The sequence below is a fragment of the Rhineura floridana genome, chromosome 1, assembly GCF_030035675.1.
Source record: "Rhineura floridana isolate rRhiFlo1 chromosome 1, rRhiFlo1.hap2, whole genome shotgun sequence".
Lineage (NCBI taxonomy): Eukaryota > Metazoa > Chordata > Lepidosauria > Squamata > Rhineuridae > Rhineura > Rhineura floridana.
In genome coordinates, this window is record NC_084480.1 from 300,489,668 (window position 1) to 300,511,897 (window position 22,230).

The 22,230-nt window shown below is 39.5% G+C and overlaps 1 protein-coding gene across 5 annotated transcripts in view; it reads right to left on the reverse strand.

The window, feature by feature from the left end:
* The window catches only part of TAF2 (TATA-box binding protein associated factor 2), a 78,506-nt gene that overhangs the window by 40,812 nt on the left and 15,464 nt on the right, over positions 1-22,230 (reverse strand). For all 5 annotated transcript variants that reach the window (XM_061605694.1, XM_061605703.1, XM_061605713.1 and 2 more), the window contains exons 5-15: positions 18,934-19,052; positions 18,331-18,472; positions 17,081-17,312; positions 16,163-16,347; positions 13,976-14,089; positions 13,091-13,190; positions 8,789-8,874; positions 4,974-5,109; positions 3,436-3,590; positions 2,508-2,622; positions 1,735-1,844 (exon numbers count right to left, since the gene is read on the reverse strand). In XM_061605694.1, coding sequence (XP_061461678.1) covers positions 1,735-1,844; positions 2,508-2,622; positions 3,436-3,590; positions 4,974-5,109; positions 8,789-8,874; positions 13,091-13,190; positions 13,976-14,089; positions 16,163-16,347; positions 17,081-17,312; positions 18,331-18,472; positions 18,934-19,052 — 1,494 coding nt within the window. The remainder of the gene's footprint in view (positions 1-1,734; positions 1,845-2,507; positions 2,623-3,435; positions 3,591-4,973; positions 5,110-8,788; positions 8,875-13,090; positions 13,191-13,975; positions 14,090-16,162; positions 16,348-17,080; positions 17,313-18,330; positions 18,473-18,933; positions 19,053-22,230) is intronic.

The window sequence follows — 22,230 nt, forward strand, 5'->3', positions numbered from 1 at the left end:
CACTAAAATTGCAAAGTAAATCAAACATATTTAAAGTAACTATCTGAACTATATTATCTGACTTAATATTGTTGCTTCCTTCCTGATAAAACAAGATCAGCACAGCACATGTCTTGTTTCTGTTATTCGGGCTCGGGTGAACAATACTGTGAACAATATCATTGTTTTTCAGGGTTTCCCCCACCTTTTTATTCTGCAGCAGGCACATGTAGTCTCCCACTCAAATTAAAATTCTCACTGGCCACATCCACACCAGACCTTTATTTCATTATAAACCATCATGGTGTCCCCAAAGAATCCGGGAAGTGTAGTTTGTGAAGGGTGCTGAGCGTTGCTAGGAGAGGCCCTATTCCTCTCACAGAACTGCAATCCCCAGAAGAGGGGCTGACTGTTAAACCACTCTGGCCACTGGAGCACTGTCAGGGGAATAGGTCTCCTAACAACTCTCAGCACCCTTCACAAACTATACTTCCAAGGATGGAAGCCATGACTGTCTCAAATGAAAGAAATGTCTAGTGTGGATGTGGCCACTTGATTAGACAAGACAAGCAGCTGTGATTCTGGTTTTTAGAACACTGACAGTTGGTTCTTACTGAGCATGCCCGACACTATAATAGACTTCAATGCTACATTTCTTAAATTAATTAAAAATCAGCCAGGCATTTTTAAATTTTGAAACTGCAGAAGATGAAGGTCAGAGTATGGAGCAAATGTCAGTAATAGCATTACAGGTACTCTGTGAACATGGCTGATTTTTTAATTAATTTCAACAAATTATGAGACCGCTGATAGAAAAAAGTCTAACAGGAGTCTGGATTTTTTTTCTCTTGTTTTACAATTTGAACTCTCAATTCTCTCAGAGTGTTTTGTGTATCATCATGAAAACTTTGAGGGTTGCTAAGCAAGCATTTGCGAGTTCGGGACTATAAGTTTTGTAAGGTTTTGTTCTGAAATGAGCTTATGGGAAGCAGCAGAATGGCATAGGGAGTATTTTCAATTTAACACTGTGGAATGTGAAAAATCCATGCTGGCTGTATTAATAAAAGCACATCACAAGGCAGCTAAGACTAGTAAAAGCTGCTAAGAGTGAGTCTTGGAAACTCTTGGGATGAAGAGCAGTTTAATAATAATAATAATAATAATTCATTTAATCATAGTAAGTGTCTCCAAATATTTTGCCCAATCCCATTTCAGAGGTTTATTCTTTTTCTGAGCATTACCCTTTCTACTTCCAGGAGGCAGAAGTCACATGGGTGCATCCTCAAAATCACATTCTTTGGATAATGGTCACCTGCTCATACTTTTTAATCATCCAGTAGAATCAATAACCAAAGTGGCTGAATAGTGGTTTTTTTAACCTTTTGAACACAAAGGGATTCAAGTCCATTTGCAAGTAAGATTAGTGCATTACAATGGTGGCACGGGAGCAGCTACAGCATTACTCATTTGCAACCTTTTAATGCAACTTTGGGAGCCATGATCACATGGGGAGGAAGTCAAAAAGTGTCGCATATTTCTGGATGGCAGAACTGGCATTGGGAGGAGCCAGAGGGTGGGTCTTTCACATACGGCCTAAAATTACCTTGGCAGCCTGGGAAGTTGTAGCATGGCAACTGCTATCATGCTCCTCACATATAACATAGAGGAGTGGGCTAAAGAATATGAAAGCAAGAGGTAGCAGTCATTTCAGGTGTATATTTCACAAAGACCCTCTACAAATGGCCTCAACCGTACCGTCTGCTCTTTGAGTGGCAGGGTATGTCATGTTTAAGGCTGTTTTCTTCTATCTGAAGTGTGTGGTTGAAAGATCCATCAAGCTCTTGCACCGTCACTTTCAGAGGACCCTTAGAAAAAAATTGTTACTAGAACCAAAAACATGTAAGAAGACTAGCAGTAGTCATGACTGAATGCACAACAGGGATCGGGAACCTTATGCCCAGAGGCCAAAGACAGCTCTCCCGCCCTCTCTGTTTAGCCTTCAGGATTTCCTCTAAACCAAACACCCTTCCTCCAGGCACCCCCCCTCACTGGTTCTACTGTGCCCTCCTCAAATGCTTTGTACCAAGTATCTTTGGTATAATCCTATTACCCACTATTTTGTATTTCTAAAAAGACTTCTAGCTCTCATAGTATGTTTGCCATCCCATTTTAAAATGCATTTCTGTAGTGAACAACTGGAAGCCAGAAATTAATTGAATTCTTTGTCTATGTATCAGATTTTTCCAAGAGCTGATACAAGATTTAGCTGAGATGAGAACATCAATTAAGTTAAAAATGTTACTAAAGCTTATATTAACTCATAACAATAAAAATGAAATGCAATTTACACAAATTACATACCATAATTCAAAGTAACTATGGGCATTATCTATCTACCAGATACGGCTCAGAGCAGCAAACAAGTTGTCCACCAAATTTGACAGTACAAAAAAAATAAACACTAAAATGTACAGAAAATATACAGTAATTTTGACAAATCTCAGGAAAGGTGGAGAAACGGAACTTACCACATATTTCTGTGTTCCAGGAGATGTATAGTCTTGCTTTATTTCTAATTCTAGTACATTTCGTTTTCTATTAAATGCAAAACTGCCATAAAATTTTACCACACCACTCTGATCTCTATCAAACTGAATAGGATAATAACTGATATGTTGCAAATATATAAAACTTAAATTCCTCAAGTTTGAAAAATGGCAACAATACATCTAAAACAAGCAAGGCTGTCTTATGTCAGTTAGGCTTGTGAAGGAAATTTTGATGGATTGTGTCCATAATTTACAATATGATATTCCCTGTAAATGTAGATTTTTTAAAATATTGCGTTTGCTTATGTAAACTTCATTATGTGTAAATCTACTTTGCCATATCAGTGTGAACTGAAATACGATTGGAAACACCAGATTAGTATTGCCAGACAACTTTGTAACTGCCAATTGAGTTCTGCAGCAGCCAATCTCTCTGCTATTAATTTGGGTGATTTAAACTACTTGTATACAGCCCCAAGCATTTTGGAGCCAGGATGAATTTTTGGAATTCACATCAGAGAATGAACCAGACTGTGGCATTTTCCATATCTGCCTTAAGAATGTTTTTGAAACATTCTTTCTCCTACAGGGTGGAAGGGTGGGATATAAATCTAATAAATAAATATATAATGTCCTCTGGATCCTTGCTGTGTAGTTTGGCTTTGTAGTTTGTCTTTCAGAGAGAGGCCACTACTACAAAATGCTGCAATTTTCCTTCTACATCTTGAAAAGTAAACAATCAGCCACAACAAGATATGACCCCAAATGGAAGACAGCAATTTGAGCATACTTTTAAATGTCACTGTTTGCAACTCTTATGTCCCAGAGTATTAATTTAACAGAACCAAAGAACAGCTATTTTTCAACTCTGCTGTTACTAACCTAGAGCTTGAATGAAAAAGGATACACCCATTGCTTTATTAATGGCTGGATGTCTTTGCCAGAGACATTGGAGATGGATTTCAAAAACCCAGATGTGGAAACCAGCATCTGACTCCACATATGAGACTGGAACTTCTGAGATGAGGCAGTGCTAGCTAGACTCAGCAGCTTGTTGAAAACCTACAATGAAATTAGCTTCAGTTAGCATTCAAAATCAGTACAGTGATCTTAAATCTTTAAGAAATATCAATGATAGTAACATTATAGATTGTTATAGATGTAGTTCATTTAAAACAAAATTAGATAGAGCCTAAGATGATTCAAGCATTACTTTTAAATTGTGGGGAGAAGATTTCAAATCACATCTCTAGCAAATAGGGCGCCATGACTCCTGCACACTGTTCTAAGTGATTTCCTTTACTGTATGCAAGAAAGAGAAGGTATGTTGCTAAAATATTTTACTTAACATGTTTCCAATGAAACAGCTCTATGCAAAGAACAGACTGAATCATTTAAGTCAATTGTGAGTATCCTAGTTTTTGTAAGCAGTGGCCCGATTCCATGGCATGTAATACAAGACACAAAGAGGAAACCTCATTTTCTGGGTGTGGTTAGAAATCAGCCCAAACCATACAGATCAATGATAAAAACAGCTAACCATACAGAGAAGTGCCCATGCAGTCTGGGCTCCAAAGAAAATAGCGTTAAGGCAACACAGTGCAGTTATACTGCTGAAACTAAACAGATCTAGGCCTGGCTTGTGACGAGTTTATATGTGATGCTCTGAGGTGGGGTACAACTATAACAAATAAATATTACAGAGTTTGGGCCACTGAGAATGTAATGCTGCTGTCTCTTAATTTCTATCCTTCTGCTTTAACTATGACTAGCAATGCAGCCCTGTACATGTCTACGCAGAAGTGAGCGTCGATAAGTCAATGTGACTTATTGTCAGGTTAAGTGCATGTAGGACTACAACTGAATAAAATGCTCAGTACCAATATCAACTGTGGCTAAAGGCTAAACAGGCTCCCTCTTAACCAGGGTCTGTTAACCAGGTTCTCCTGGTCGACAAATCCAGGTCAAGCAGAGAATCCTGCAAGTCAGCAGTGGCCTCCCTGTGGCCCTTCAGACGCTGCTGGGGAGCTCCAATCATCCCTGACCATTGGCCATGCTGGCTGGGGCTGATTGGAGTTGTAGCCCAGTATCTAGAGGGCCAATGATTAGCCATCCCTGTTGTAAGCTTCTAATTGCAGTCAATGCTGATACAAGTATACCCATGGTTAAGGTAGCAGGGGGGAAATTGTTCTGGGATAGGAGCCCACAATATTATGGTTGACTCCCAAACTATTACACGGCTGAGAGCTAGCTCATGTTCTACATGCACCTGCCATTTGTGTACAATTGAAATAAGCTTCATAGTATAATTCTGGGGTCACCTTTTATATGTAAAAATACTGAAATCTAGCCATTTTAAAAAAAGTAATTATAAATATACATTTTTGAAATGTTAATTTTAAAACTAAAAACTAAATGCATTTCCGGCAATGTCCAAACACTTACTTGCAACATGAACTCCATGCTGATTCTGTTTTCTATCAGTCTCATGACTAAGTGGGCTTTGCACTGGAACATAGTGTAGTATTCCCATGACAATGTGTGAGGATGCTTTATAGAAAAATGCAGGTATGACGCAGGGCTGGAAAATTAAATCAAGATCATTTCAGGAGCATTTAATTTTGGATTGTAATGGAAAGCCTCATTATAGCATACAGCAAAGTGTATAATGCAAAGATAAAAACTGAAAGAGCCAGATGGGATTCTACTAATTCAAGAGGTGTATCATATTAATTAAAATATTTGTAATATTGAAAACAGCAGCTAGTACAGCACAGTGGGGAGGAGAGCCTGGCTGGGAGTCCAGAGTCTGTGAGTTCAAATCCCCGCTTGTGTCTCCTGGGTGTCAAGGGCCAGCTAAAGATCACCCCCACAGTGAGTGGCTCAAGGGTTACGTGCCCTGCCACCTGTGCAGCCGTGGGCAAGCTGCAGAGTCCCAAGGAGCCCAGTTGCCCCCCAGCTGGCAGTTGCGGACAAGGAAGGGGCTGGCTTGTACAGCTGTGGCAAACTGAGAGGGCCCTAGCCATCTGGGGAGGACTAGCCTCAGAGGAAGGCAATGGTAAACCCCCTCTGAATACCTCTTACCATGAAATCCCTATTCATAGGGTAGCCGTAAGTCGGGATCAACTTGAAGGCAGTCCATTTCCATTTTCAATATTGAAAACAGAACTCAAGAAGTGCACTTAGAATATTTTGGACTTCCGGGAAGGGTGACTTAGCCTGTGCCTGCTTTTGAGACGGGCTCCTGCCTCAAAAGAAGCTTATTCAGATATATCAGTCAGTTTTTTCTTTTTTTTTGACTGATTAAACTTCTCCCGGGTAGGGAGAAACGAAGAGATTAACCTCAAAGCCTATTTTTGTTGGGACGACCAGATCTCATTAATTTATGGGACGAGGTCCAGCCGACGAAGGTGGGACGGATTTTCAACAGCAAGCTCTATCTGATAAAGCGAACGTTCACCTTATCTTCTAAGAGAGAACGCACTAACAGGCAAGCACCCTTCTTTCTATATTTTTCTTTTACTTGACTTAAATTGTTGCTGTTTAAAAGAGATTTGCCAGATTGATCGGTTTTTGACATCTCACTGGGGAGCCATAACTTCTCTCTGCTACGCACTAATTAATAGCTTATCTCTGTTTTTGTTGCAAAAAGCTGTCCTGGATTTGCATTCTAAAGATATACACAGAAGAGGGATTTCTATTCCAGATTTTTATTTTGAAGAATATTATATTGTCTGAGACTACTCTCTTTTTGGTCTATTTTATTTTGACGAATCTGTTTTCTGACGACTGCCATTAATTGTTTCGATCCTGGGAACTGCATTTTGTTTACTTAACTATGGAGAGATAAGGCTGTCTGCTCTGTTTATACTGTGATGTCACCAAGTTTGGAGTATTAACCCAATTGTTGCTGAAATAAGAAGTGGTTTTCCTATATTTTTCTTTTAAAATGGCAATTAAGAAAGTGGCTGAGAATCTGGAAATAACTATGTTTCAGAAAATAATGGATGAGATTGAGATAACGAAACAAAACCTGCGACAGGGTTGTAAGGAGCTGAAAATTGAATTGAGTAAAATGACGCAGGAGATTAAAGATATAGGGGTCCCTGTGAGAGAGGTGACCCTGGAAGGGGTCCCTGTGAGAGAGGAGACCCCGGAGATTGGAACAAACGTGGAACAGGAAAAAGATTTGGAGTCTATGGACTTTAGAAATAAAATCTATTGTTTGGAGACACAGGAGATTAAAGACATAGGGGTCCTTGTGAAAGAGGAGACCCTGGAGACTGGAACAGGGGTCCCTGTGAGAGAGGAGACCCTGGAGACTGGAACAGGGGTCCCTGTGAGAGAGGAGACCCCGGAGATTGGAACAAACGTGGAACAGGAAAAAGATTGGGAGTCTATGGACTTTAGAAATAAAATCTATTGTTTGGAACTCAATGTTATCTCTGAAGAAATTAATGAAGATTCTAGAGATAAAGTTATCAATGGCATGGATAATCTTCTGGACTGGAATGATGTGATGGAGCCCAATATAGAGGAAATCTATGGAATTAACTGCAGCCATGTGACAATGGAAAAACTTTCAAGAGATGACCCAGTGTATTTTGAAAAAAAGAACAGAGATATGATTTTACAGCAGTATTTCAGCAACCTATTCAGAATGGATGGCAAGAAAATATTTGGGATAGAGGTAATTCCCATCAGACTCTTACTATATGACTATGGCTTTGACAGCAAGATTATTATGGAATACTGATAATGGAAGATTGGATACTGAAATTACTGGACTTAACAAGACTACTGAAGATGGAAGATGGAAAATGGAATTAATAGGGATAATAGAACAATGGCTACTGAAATTACTGAACCTAACAGATTCTGATGTGATGGATTAATTGAAATGTTTATTTTGACTATGGTTATGACAATAAGATTATCATAATTAGTAATGAGATGGGTTAATCGATATGCTTATCTGGAAAAAAAAAATTGATAGATATATTTCTTAAAGAATTGAAACCTCTCTTTGACTTTTTGTGGAAAGAATAAAGTAATGTTTATGAGATTTGATGATTAAGTAAGATAACTATTGGAGGAAAGTGATTTTATAATATGACTTAAGAGACAGGATTGTTATATATTATAGACTTATAACTGATCTGATCTTTGACAAATGGGAAGTCAATATTTTACTCTTTATTTTTTATTTTTATTTTTATTTTTATTTTTATTTTTTTGTTTAACTATTTTTGATTTTGTTTTTTGTCTTTGAATGTTTTATGATTTTGTCTTGTATGTTTTATGAAAATTTGAATAAAAATTATTGAAAAAAAAAAAAAGAAGTGCACTTAGAATATTTTAAATGTTGAGTAAAATTAAAATTACCTAGACACATTACCAAAGAAATATATGAAACATTCAAAATTGGCAGTTTACTTCTGTCTACACTTCAGAAGTGGCAAAATAGTTCACTGTACCATTCTACAATGTAGTCTTTCTGTATAGGAAGACAGGAGTAGAGGTTCACTATTCCTGAATATCTCTTTTGAGCCATCAAAAGGAAACAGTAAGCATCTTATTGTTGAACCTTACAGCACCCAAACTGCTTAGCCAGCAGTGCTTCAAGCAGCAAACTAATAGTTTTAGCCAGAGTGAAAAGCACCTATAATTTATTAAAGAAGGTGTATTTAGTTTCATTGAAGTGTCTATAATTGAAATAATAATATTCAAGGATATTGGACCCAATTTGAATCAGGCAACTTATGCTGAACAGTTATTCCCTTTTATCCGATAATGCTTTCTAAATTCATGTTATGATAACATAATCAGTTTAACACTTATATAGTATTTCACAATCATTTAATAAGCAATAAAGTAGTCTCTCTCCACATGGCTACACAGAGTGATGTTCCCTAGCCACATGATGTATTTTTGAAAAAATTGCAGAGCTTGCTTAAAACTGATGTACATTGGCCATTAACAGGGTTTTAGTAGTTGTAAAACAAGCAGAATTTGTGTTTTAAAGTTATTTTCACACCTCCCATTTCCTTTTCATTGGAAAGGTTTTTGCTCTGCATAACATATATTCCGTTATTACACTTCCATTTTGTAATTCAAACAAGGCTAATATTTACCAGGAATGTCCTTTATGGGGCTAGATAGCTAAGGTAATTAAGCTTTGGTCCAATGTCTCTTTACTCACCCAAAGTATATACATATTAATGGACTAATGAATCTACTCACTGCCTAACTAAACATACTTGTCTTTTTCTTTTCCTCCACCAAAGATTGGATGAAGCAAGACTCCGCCAGTCTTCAGTTCATACACCACTATTTTGTCTAGTTCCTGAAATGCAAAACATTGCAAATATGTATTTGGTTACAAAGAGAAGGCAAAGCTGCAAGTGGGCATGTTTAAGAATATGAAAATCAAGAGTTTATTCCATTTGGACTCGGGTATCACAGGAAGACTGTGCATTTGGATCACACACACACACACACACACCTTCCAAGCCAAATCCCACTACTTCACATTAAAAATTCACTTAGGCAAAAAAAATTGCAGTTTAAGGACATACCTATAGCCAACAGATATTTCTACCAAACTTTAAAAAGCAGGGAAATTGGGCAGCTATAGTGAATGCACCAGGGGAGCAGGAGACCTGACCTCCACTCTGAGATATTGTACTGCCCTACAAATTTGTCAAAATGCAAACACAATTTGGGCTGGTCTTCCAGAGTCCAATCCACTTCCTGTGTAGCTTGGAAGAATTTGGTAACATGTGCCTCTGAGCATATGACGAGTGGTTGCAACACCCGCAATCAGCCCAAGTAACACAAACAAGGTATGTGCTCTGCTGATCTTGTTTTAGCAGAGAGGAAGCAACAATATTAATGTACAAAGTGTTTAGTAGTTGTAAAAATAGCAGAATTTGTGTTTTAAAGTTGTTTTCACACCTCCCGGGGAGGAGGAGGAGGGGAGGAAAGTTTTGATCATTTGCATACTTTTTGAATTCAATGGGATTTACTCCTGCACACTCATGCTTAGGATAGGTGAAAATGATCTGGGGGAGGGGCACAGAGGGGAGAGGAGGGGGAAGAGGGAGAGAAGGGGGGAAGGATAGGGGTAGGGAGGAAGGTGGAGGGGAGGAGATTGGGTGGGCAGGTACTGGGCAGAGGGAAAGCCCCTGTTCTTTCCAAAAGGTATAACACTGTGAACAGTATCATTGTTTTTCAGGGTTTCCGCCACCTTTTTATTCTACGGCAGGCACATGTAGCCTCCCACCCAAATTTAAACCAAAGCTCTTACAGGCCACTTCCACACCAGACCTTTATTCCACTGTAAACAGCCATGGTGTCCCCCAAAGAATCCTGGGAAGTGTAGTTTGTGAAGGGTGCTGAGAGTTGCTAGGGGAAGCCCTATTCCCCTCACAGAGATACAGTCCCCAGAAGAGGGGCTGGCTGTTAAAGTACTCTGGCCACTGGAGCTCTGTCAGGCAAATACGAGTCCCCTAACAACTCTCAGCACCCTTCACAAACTACACTTCCCAGGATTCTTTAGGGGAAGCCTTGACTGTCTAAAGTGAAATAAATTTCTGCAGTGAGTGTGGTCACCTGATAGCCAAGCCAAACAACTGTGAGTCTGGCTTTTAGAACACTGACAGTTGGTTCTTACTGAGCATGCCCGACACTCTAATAGACTTCAATGTTACATTTCTTACATTAATTAACAATCAGCCAGGCATCTGCAGAAGACGAAGGTCAGACTATGGGGCAAGGTCAGTAATAGAATTACAGGTACTCTGTGAACATGACTGCGACAATGGACTGGATGAGGGCTAATAAACTGAGGCTCAATCCAGACAAGACTGAGATGCTGCTAGTGGGTGGTTCTTCTGACCGGATGGTGGATGTCCAACCTGTCCTGGATGGGGTTGCACTCCCCCTGAAGGAGCAGGTTCGTAGCTTGGGGGTTCTGCTAGAATCATCTCTGTCACTTGAGGCTCAGGTAGCCTCAGTGGCACGGAGTGCCTTCTACCAACTTCGGTTGGTGGCCCAGCTATGTCCCTATCTGGACAGGGATAACCTGGCTTCTGTTGCCCATGCTCTGGTAACCTCTAAATTAGACTACTGCAATGCGCGGGGCTGTCTTTGAAGACGGTTCGGAAACTGCAGCTTGTGCAAAATGCAGCGGCCGGATTGGTAACAGGGACCAGACGGTCTGAACATATAAAACCGATTCTGGCCCGCTTGCACTGGCTGCCTTTATGTTTCTGAGCTCGATTCAAGGTGCTGGTATTGACCTATAAAGCCTTACACGGCTTGGGACCACAATACCTGATGGAACGCCTCTCCCGATATGAACCCACCCGTACACTACATTCAAGATCAAAGGCCCTCCTCCAGGTGCCTACTCCAAGGGAAGCTCGGAGAATGGCAACAAGGGAGAGGGCCTTCTCTGTGGTGGCCCCCAAATTATGGAATGACATATGTGATGAGGTGCGCCTGGCGCCAACACTGTTATCTTTGCAGCACCAGGTCAAGACTTTCCTCTTCTCCCAGGCATTTTAGCATGTGTTCTATATTGTTTTAAATTTTTAAATTGTGTTTTAAATTGTTTTTTAAAAGATGTATTTTAAATTGTATTTGTTTTTAGTTATTGTAAACTACCCAGAGAGCTTCGGCTATGGGGCGGTATACAAGTTTAATAAAATAAATAAATAAATTTCAAGAAATTATGAGACCACTAACAGAAAAATGTCCAACAGAGGTCTGGATTTTTTCCTCTCTTGTTTTACACTTTGAGCTCTCAATTCTCTCATAGTGTTTTGTGTATCGCCATGAAAACTTAAGAGAGTTGTTAAGGTAGCATTTCTGAGTTCAGGATATAAGTTTTGTAAGGTTTTGTTTTGAAATGAGCTTATGGGAAGGATCAGAATGGCATGGGGGAGTATTTTCAATTTAACATTGTGGAATGTGAAAAATCCATGTTGTCTTGAGTATAGAGCCAGTCTCGTGGCTGTATAATAAGCAGATACAAAGATTATCTGCAAAGAGCACTTGCCCACTGCTGTAATTTTCCAACCACGTTTTAGAGAATCCTAGGGTACCCCATAAACTTACTGGGGTTCTTCAATTAGAAGTTCCCCAATGGCAGACAAGCTGCCCAAAGACATAGCTTGGCCACCACTATTGACTGTCTCTGCAATGTGCAATTGCCAGAGTGTGTCGGATGTGTTCTAAGACACACTCTTTTCTAGGTAACACTTGAAGGTATGGTGTCCTGCTTTCCTTTCCACCTACTGCTTGGTGCCTTAGTCTCAGTGGATAGGATGAACTATTATTAAGAAATTGACTGGTGGTGAGTGGGAGCTGGGAGAATATAGTGCAATATTCCCATGATAACATATGAGGGTGTTTAAAATGGGAAATGAAGACAGGATGCAAGGCTGGAAAATTCAATCAAGATCACTTAAAAATCATTTGTTTTGCTTTTTTGTGGCAAACCCTCACAACTGCTGATATATACTACAAAGGCATGCAAGTAAAAGAACCAGATGGCCTAGACTAATTCAAAAATCATGCACTTAGCAGAATGGTGTGAAATCTCCCCACTCTACAACAAAGGTCCAATTTGCACTGAAAGAGTAAACCAGTGTCTGGGCTGCACCTTCTTCAGACAGCAGGTGGGGGCTCACATAATTGAATGCTCTTCTGTAGTGATAGGGAACTACTTTTGGCTCAAGGGCCAGAGTGGAATGAGGCCAACCTTCCATGGTGGGCATGGCCAAAGATGGAAGTGGGGGTAGCAGAAGCCACGCCCCCCTTCCATCATCTGTCATCGTATGACATTAGAAATGGGAAATCCAAGGCCACTGCTGCAAAGAACAATCAAGCTTAAGAGTGCACTCCCCACTATTCCTTTGCAACCATGGCTTTTAACTTTTCAGTGCCTGTAGTCACATGACAGCAGGTGATGAGAGAGGTGAGCATGGCTTGCACAGGACAAATGGGTAGGCGCACACTCCAGAGGTTCCCCACCACTGCTATTCTGTATACAGAAATTCCCTCCATAGTGAAAACTAGAATGGCAGGGAGAAGGCTAAGTTGCAATCTTTCCCCCTGACATTCTGCTTTTTCTATCTCTGCAAGCAAAATCACACCAGGACTCTTTAGACAACCAGGGGCTTGTTAATTTCTCTGCATGATAGGTTGTTAATGTGCTTCCTGAGATAGAAAAAACTGTTCTGCTCAACCTTATGTAATCGACCAAAGGTAACAAAATGCTGCCTCAAAGATGTAGCTAGGTTATAATATCACCCAAGGCAGCATCATTGCTAAGAGGTACACAGGCAATGTTTTGTGAAGAATCTCTAGAATCGCACACACAGGCATTTGGGCCACGGGTGCTCTCCCTCTTAACTGTGGCAGCTTTTCTTTAAATTTATTTATTTATTTATTTTATTCGATTTTTATACCGCCAAAAGCCAGAGGCACTGACAGCTCTTGTGTATCCATGTAAAAGCACACAGATGCTTTCCAAATTCATCTGGGTTCATTACCTCCTTGATCCAGTGGCGATACTCATTTACACCAAAGGTTTTCTTCATCCAAAGGCCATAAATATAGCCAGAGATTCCCTTCAACACCCACTCATCTGACCTGAAAGCAAAAATGAAGAGAAACACCTCTTGATTCACACAATCTGGTCTCCTTGCTTAATGCTTTCTTCGTAAAAATGTTTTAAAAGCTGACATCTCTGGACATCTAAATAAATAAAAGACTAATGAGCTGAGAACTGATGTGTGTGTCTTGGCAATAAGTGAGACTCATGAAACTGTATTGAAAAACTAGGCTACTTTGCCTTGGAAGCCTCCCTTTAAAATATTTCCAATGAGTCTTTTCATGCCATATTCATGTTACACTGCATCGGATAAGATTTGGGTCTTAACAATGAAAGCTCAAGCCACAATAAAATTATCAGGCTGGGCATCAAAGCACTGTGCACAACTCCCCTCTTCCAGCAACAACTTCCTCCCATGCAGGGCCCTTGATAACAGCCTCCCATACACAGTTAAAGAAGCTACTATCAGAAAGAAAAATTTACTACCTCGTGTGTGCGTTAGCCTCTTTGACTCCTGACTCTATAGTGTCACAGGACTCTCAGTTTCTGACACAACAGACTAGCAAAGTGATTTGTTTTAAATATCTTTTGGCATTTTTATTAATTTAAAATGTTCTCTGTCATACAGAAACTTAAATATCTATGTAAGTAAATATAGATTAAGAGCATGGATGTTATCTTGTGCATTTAAGAAACCCCAAATGTGTTATGACACTGTGATAGCTATAGCATTTATCTGCATTATGTTCAGCATCTGTAATGCTTCACATACTTATAGCCAAACTTCTACATGAGAGTTATATATTTTAAGAGATGTACTCACCAAGACATTCTAGATATAAAACAACCAAAGAACTGCTGAGCCAGAGACTGAGCCAAGCACCTCCTGGTTAGTGGGGTCTCATCTATTATCATTGCACTGTGCAAAAGGTTTGTGCTAAATGAAAAGCACAAAGAAGGAAACGCACAACAGTGAAAAACAAAATCTTCAAGAGAAACAAAACTCCACACAATCTAAACAAGCAAAATAAAAATTACTTTAAGTTTAACAAAACAAGTAAAAAAAGAAATAACACAAAATCTTAAATGCTAACTGCAATATTGTTAGGGCTTAAAAACATATTAGAACAATTGCATTGTTTTGCTTAAATCAAGTATAATCATTTATTCAGAATTATACCAGTCGAATTGGCATACAATGCTAAGCCAAACTATCACTAAGTGTGAACAAATGAGCGTGTGGGTAATCAGAGGCATAATCACAATTGCTTTGCTCCTCCTCCAGTCCTGCTGCTTCACCATCACCCATAGCTAAGCCATGGTTTGGCTTTGCATTACATTCAAACCTGGGCTCACGGTTTGTCTCCCAGGACAAACCACAAGTTCAGGTTCGGATGCTCATTCGCTCACAGTGCAACAGCAGAGGAGAAGCAAAGTGGTCACAATTCTTCCTCTGAATACCTGCACACTCATTCATTCATGCTTAGCCACAGTTTGGCTTAGTGTTCCATGCAAACCAGGCCACTCTTATCAACCTTTAAATCAAAAAAATTATAAAGTCCCAAATCAAACATGAAAAATAATGTCAACAATTTCTGGTATTAAGTAATCTTAATGTCTTCAAATCCCTAACTGAAACAGCAAAATGAAATACTGACTTTTCTATAGTGCTTAAATTACATTTTATACCTCCCTCTTAACATTTCCATAATTAGTTTTCCTATTCCTGTGCTGTAGGGACAGACAACATAGTGTCCTCCAGATGTTGCTGGACTCCAGCTTCCATTATCCTTGTTTGCTGGCCATGCTGGATGCCTCCAACAACATCTGGAGCACCACCTTGGCTACCCTGCTGTACTGTATAAAGTTATACCAACATTCCACAGAATCCTTTCTTGTTTTATATCCCTCTCAGAGTCTCCTATAGTAAATTATACTGTATGTTTGAATCCTATGCCATTTTCTCCCTTTCTACTCCTCTATTCTTGGTTCTTGCTGTTTCTTCTATTACTGGGGCATTAGTTCTCACAGAACTCATGTGTCAAAATATGGATTTGTTTCAACTGTGTTCTCAATAGTGGCCTTCAAACAAAGAGAATGCTGCCAATTTGCTTAAATTTACCACTCTTTTTCTGAAACAAAAGCAGCTTTACATAGACAGCTAATAGCTAGCTTTAAATGGCCTCGAGTACCTTTTCAAAAGTGGAGTTTATCATTTTATTCAAGATGTACTTGTGCTATTTTTTAAGCAGCTACTTTAAATATTGGCTGCAATTAATAAGTCAGTTAATCTTGAGACACAAAAAGCACTGTGAGCCCCCTCCTCCACTGTGAGCCCCCTCCTTTTTTAAAAAAGGAAACAAAACTGGCAACAGCATCACTGCATTGCATCAGAGGGTGCTTCTGGAGTTCATCCAAGTTCCAGGATCAGCTTCTCTGAGCACCCTTTCAGGAAAGGGGTGTCATCCAAAAGGTCTCCCATTCCAAAAGCACACACTGCTTGCCACGTGCGCTTTGGACTGAGGCCACAGAATTAAAACTGGAAACATTTTAAAAGCCATCAACAGGGACAACACTCTATGCTTCTAAAACTGGCTCCATAGGACTGAAGTCAATCTGGCAACCATCAATATAGCACTGCTGGCACTCACTTTTTTGGTATTGCAATTTTTTTTTCCAATTCTTATCTCACTGCTCAATTCTAAGAAATATGCTACCTTCAGTACCATTTTACAAACTGGAAACTGAATCAAAATCTGGAACCAGCCCAAAGCCATCCCCTGCGAGTACACAACTGAGCTCTGGCCGTAGCCCAGGCTCCAAGCTAACACTGTCCTTGCCCCCCCCCCCCATGTACTTCAATGATAGTAGTGGATTTCCTTTAAAAAAATCAGCACACAGAAAAACATCTAGTAATTTTGACAGAAATATGTCTTTACCAGTATAATGAGGTGTAGTGAATATCTGCATTTCTTAAACCACTGCATTTTAGATGGATTGAGTATCATACCTAAAAATGCTCATGGAAGCATAAGCAGCTACTTCAACATATGCCTCGTCTACAAAAACAGTTTTGAAACAGGAGTAAGGGTAGCGGCATGTAAGTATCTCTTCATAGAATTCAAAGACTTCATGGAGATACGATGTGGTGTGTTTGAGCAGAGGGAGAAGCTGCGGTAAACAAAAATGAGTCACCTACAACAACAAAAAGAAAACATTTTTTAAAAAAGGAGAATTACATTAGCAAATACCAAATGTTAACATTTGAAATCTTAAAACTCTGCTTAAGGGAAATATTAAGACAAGCAATTTTGGTTCTGTATTCACAATCGTTGAATGCAGGCAGCTGGGACCTCCGCAAGGGGATGTGGCAAACAGCAGCTTCTGGCTGTGCAACTGGGTGCAGTGTTACTAGCCCTCTAAAGTTTTTCAGAGGTCAAGGAAAAGGGAGTCAATGCAAGGCTTAACTGTCTGGTCTGAGGTTGCACAGAACAGCCTATCTGCAGTATGAAGGGCCACAAAGTAGTATGCTTTTAAGGGGGAGTGCCACATTACTTCTGCCCACTGGGATCCACTGTAAGTTAAAATAAAATTGGTAGTTCCCAAGATAGACATAGGACAAAACGTAAACATTCATAAAGCAGAACAGAAAACAAATAGTAATAGTGGTACTGAGAAAAATTGATTATTCCAACTTTATTATTCTGGCTCTTGATAACTTATTTTAGATCTTTTGATAACTACCTGAAGATTCAGGACAGGTAGCACTATGTTTTTCAGAACCAAAAAAAGATAATCACCTTAAAAGTCATATATGACCAATATAACGAGAGCGAAATCCCAACAAATCCCACCTCAAGAACTTCACACCAGAACAAATCAAGTTGAATATGAAAAGTGCCACATGAAAGCATATGAAGAGTGTTACCTCATGCATGTATGGATCAACAAGAATTTCAAATGGTCCAATGGCCAAAGAGATGTTAGATGCTGCAGTTGGAATAGTCAGCATATAATGGAAGGTCTTTTTCCTCATATCATGAGTATAGACTGTTTCCACTAGGTCTCCATTTGAGACGGCCACCATTGTGGCATCCACTGTATATTCCAGTTTCCATGTGCATAGTTCAGAATATGAATCAACACAAGGAAACCAAAACCTGGAGAGAAAGTTAGGGCATAAAAAACCATAATTATCTTCCCAATTTGAAACTAGATTCCTAAAATGCAGTAGTATTTGATGTGCAGGTATTTTAGCCCTTAACTTTACCAAAATAATACTATTTTGTAAAACAGGTATAGGCAGCTGAACCTTCCCAAACCAAAACTGCATTCTGTTAATGTCCAGACACAACAAGCTACAAAAACCTAGCCAGAACGAGTTCCATGAGGCTGCCACTGTATGTGAAAAGCCTCATGCATGTTCAAGACAATTCAGCTCTACAATATCGAAAGACTGGCTAGTCTGGAGCAGCTGTGAAAGTTCCACTTTATGACAAAAAGCATTAGAAACATGCACGGCAAAGCATGCTTGAAATATGTTTGACTCTGCACCTTGGCAGGGTCCAACAGACCTCGTCAGTCCTTTCTGATTTTTTTTGTTCACATACAGATTTATTCTCCTTCAAAAACAGGGGTGCAGGAATCTACTCCAGGTCTCTTGAAGTGGTAGAACATATACAAATGGAATGCTAGGCAGGCAAAATGCTAAGTTTTTTTCCTATTCTACTTTGAGAAGCTGCTGGGAATGACTCCAGTTAGTTTAGGTGCTTGGTTGCTTCACTTCCCCATTCAGTTCAGTAGGGGTAAATCAGACCCTTGCACCTCTGGAATTTAAATATTTTTTTTAAGTGAAAAAAAGTGGGAGGATGAAACATCACCAGGCAACTGACCCCGTAATTGTTGAGAAGCATGTACACATCTATTTTACTTCAGATGAAAAGCTGAAGTTGGCACTGAATTGCCAATGAAGATATACCCGATTATTTGTTTTCTTCCTTTCCATATAAAGAAAATGTCTTGTTGGAAGTGATCTTAAGATATTTTGAAGTAACTGTGAAGCAAAACAGGGCTGATCTATAACTCTTACATCACTTTGCAATTTCAGGGCTGGTGGCATTTTAATGAGGATTGCACAAGCCAGGTAAGGTATATAAATTAAGACTCTGCCATTCTCACCTGGTAGAATTTTGATATCCACAAGAGAAGACATGGGCCCCTCTCTCTGCCAAGCTGCCTTCCACATTGGGTACCACAAAATGAAGACCTCCTTTTGGCTGGTCCAGAGAAAAGTTGATATGTACCTTTAAGACTTTTAATTCTGCAGCAATAAAAGACCAACCACAATAACGTAAGTATTTATTCAGCCTTAAAAGAATATGGCAAACTCAGTATTAAATATTCACCCTTGCAAAAGCACCTTGCACTCCCAGCTTCAATGGACTGAGGAAAAAGATGAAAGTGTGTAGGTGAGACCTTTGAAGATGGTCTAGGACTTCTGAGTGACATAGAATTTTCTATTATAAAATATGTTGTATTGAAAATATTTAGAGAGACTTTTCCTGTACACAGAAAGTAGCCTGCGATACAGCAAGTTCTTAGAGTTACTTGAGGCAACTTGTGTAATCTAACGGTTTGCCTGATCTGCTCCTCAAAACGAAAAGTGCTTCACCAGCATTGCAAGGCCAACAACCCACTGCCAAAGCACAATGCACGTGTAAAACTATTCTAGGTTGCTAGTAAGTCTGTAGCAGTTTCATTTTAAGGGTGTCTGTACTTTACCATCAACATGCTTCCAAAGCTCTGATGGCACCTTAATGCACAGCTCTCCATTTCCAGCGTCTGGATCCACAGCGCTGACTGCAGCAGCATACGCATTGGAAAAGTAGTTGAGATTTCTCCTGCAACATGAAAGAACACAAAGGCCTCCAAGTTCAAATTCAAGCTGGTTTTGGAGTTAAGAGACTTCATATGCTGGAGGCAGATTCCACAAAAACAAATGAAAAACAACCACAACAAAACACAGTTGCAAATAATTGTCTCAAACAATAATAGCTAGAACAATGCTATAGCACTTCTCAGGAACTCATGTTTACAGTTACGTAAACACATGAGGGGAGCCGCAGGAATGAGAACATTAGCTCTATCCTCATGCTGTCATTGCTCATGGTCATAGTCCATGATTTGGAGGAGGAACCTCTGCTTTTCCATGGTTCTAAAACATGTAGGGGGCCTTCATGAGAACTGGAGGCTCCCCGCTTCAAATGGTTGCCATCCAACTCATGGAGAGGGGCAACAACAATGACCACTAACACCCATGTCATCCCTGCAAATCTCCCCCCCACACACACACACATTTACTTAACCTTCTATGTGAAGGCTTGAAGAGGCTAACAGCAGCAGTACTGCTGACCCAGAAATGCTACTCAACACTCATAGGCCTTTCAAAAGAGATGTTGCACCCTCTTTGAAAAGCCACAAAAACCATATTGCTTTAAGCCTAACTAGGAAGGTCATTCTACAACCTTGAGACTGTTACAGTGCAGATCCTGATCTTCACTCCACATATCCTCACTTTATGTGGCATAGGCACATGGAGCAGTGTCTGCCCTGCATAATGTAACCAGAGGCTGGGCAGGTATGAAGAGAGGTGGTCCCCAAGGAATGACATTCCAAGGCCATGAAAAGGTAAGATCTGGTACCATCAATTGGGCCAGGAAGCCAAATCATCAGGCAATACAATTGCCACAGAATAGGCTGGCTATAATTCTGCTTCCCCAAGTTTGACAAAATAATGATCCAAATGACTCTACTACCTTATATGATTGAAACCATTGTTGTGATGTTGATCATTCTACTTGGATAACAATATACAATGTATTGACTGTGCAGTACATTCAGTTTTAATTTTTTTATATTACATTTCAGACCACTAATGCACAGAAATCCAGAGTTAAAAAAAATCAGCCTCCCAATAACAACAACAATCCCAACAACGAATCCTATTCATTACTGCTAATTCATTTATATCCTACTGCACTGTAATGGAGATAATTTCACAGTCAACTGAGTTCCTTGGCTGGGTGACTTTGCACCATGCCTCTAACATTCTTTTAAAGGTTGATTTAATGAAGAACAGAGAATATCTTTCTTAGTGTGAATTCCAAATTTTTCACAAAACTAGGTTTACAAATATGTAGCAAGACACCAAGGCAACAGCTAATCATTCCTCTTTTGACTCCTTTTCCGTACGAATCAGAACATTTTTGGCTAGAACGTCTGTTAGGAGATACATCCTCGAAAATAACCACCATAGTAGCAAAATTTAGTGTGGTTGCTCAAAACATAAGGTGTAATGTTTTAAAAAGCTCTCCTAATTGAAATCCAAAACTTTAATTGGACTATTTATTACCTTACTAGCTCAGGAGAAGAATGGATCTCTGAAATCAAAATATGGTGCCAAACTCCAACAAACTCAACAAAGATATAAAACTAGGAAAATTTTATAACTATTTTAAATCTAAGTCCTATTTTATTAATTGTATTAAAATGTTATATATTAGTTATTTTATATGTTGGATGATCTGTTTTACTATGTTTTATGCTGACCCTAGGGTCGAATAAATGATTGATTTATTGAATATGTAGCATTCTTCCTTTCCTCAATGAGCTTAAGCTCATCTCTCAAAATACTTTTCATATACTTATGAATAATACTATATACTTCAATACTACTCATATCTTGTTTGAAACAAGTCAATAAAATTAAATGACTAAAAGGAGGGAGGAAAATTGCACTTTTCCTGTCTGACTTAAAAGTTTATAAGGTTTTCCATTATTGTTTTTTTATATATGCCCAACATGAGTGCTATTCAACAGGCTCAAACACACACACAAAGAAATCACAATATTTTCTTTCCCACACCAACTCACCCTTCTCAGAAAGGCCCGTTGCTAGGGCCCTGTACAATAAAAAGGTATGAGCCAAATAAAAACCCTCACAAAAATCAGACATGACCTCATTTCAAAGCTTTCTTCCACCTCATTCCCCACCCACCACATACCGAGTAAACTACATTATGATTTTTTGAAATCTAGCTTGGAAAACTCAAGAGGCTAAACCAATTATTCATGAATAATCTGGAGGTTATTCATGAATAGTCCAGAGGATGTAGACACCTGAAACCTAAAGCAGAGACCTCAACTTGGGGGGAAAATGTTTGAGCATTTACTAAGAAAATATGCTAGTTCTGCTTTTAGCTTTTGATTGTTGGAATATATGTGGTTCAACTCCAACTTGTGGGTTGAGGGTGCATGGGGTTAAAAAGGGTATTTAGAGAGGAGACCTCTTGGTTGCTAGGCTATACCTGCCTTTGATCTCCTGTCTCTTCCTTCCTGCTAGACCGATACGCATAGGATGTTGATCACAGTTCCTTCCCTCCTTCCTTTTTTTTTTCTTTCTCTTGTGAGGGAGAGCAGACATATTCCTTTGTCTCTCCCTCTCCTCCAAGCATGAGGGCAAGCACTGGGCTCAGTGTTTGCATCTCCAACTTAGCTAGTTAGCTAGATATAGGACTTTTTTCTATCAAGTATGTACTTCCAGAATAAAGTAGTTATTTCTTATTTTAAAGCTTAAAGTCTCTGTCTGACTATTTTGCAGGAAAGGTATAATCTTTAGCAAGGATTCAAACACACATATAAGCTCGCTCAGAACTCTCTGTTCCCAGCATCGCGACTCTCCGACATTGATAATACTACAGCTAGCGCACAAGTGGTGAACTGCATATATGAATGAACCATCCCAGATCAAACATCACAGACTGAGCTTTCATTATTGTCTCACATCTCTAGACAACACAGTGGTCTTCTGTGAAGTCAGTTCATACATCCACAAGAAGTCACCAAATGAGATGACAGAAGTTATGTGCATACTGGGAATTAGCCCTAGCTTTTCAATTTTGCTTTTTTTTAGTTGTCGAAAGCCTGAAGGCTCAGGGCATGAACAACCAGCTAAATAGGAACAACAGTGCCAAGAAGATACGCGCTATGTCACTTCAGTACTACCACAAGCCATCTTAC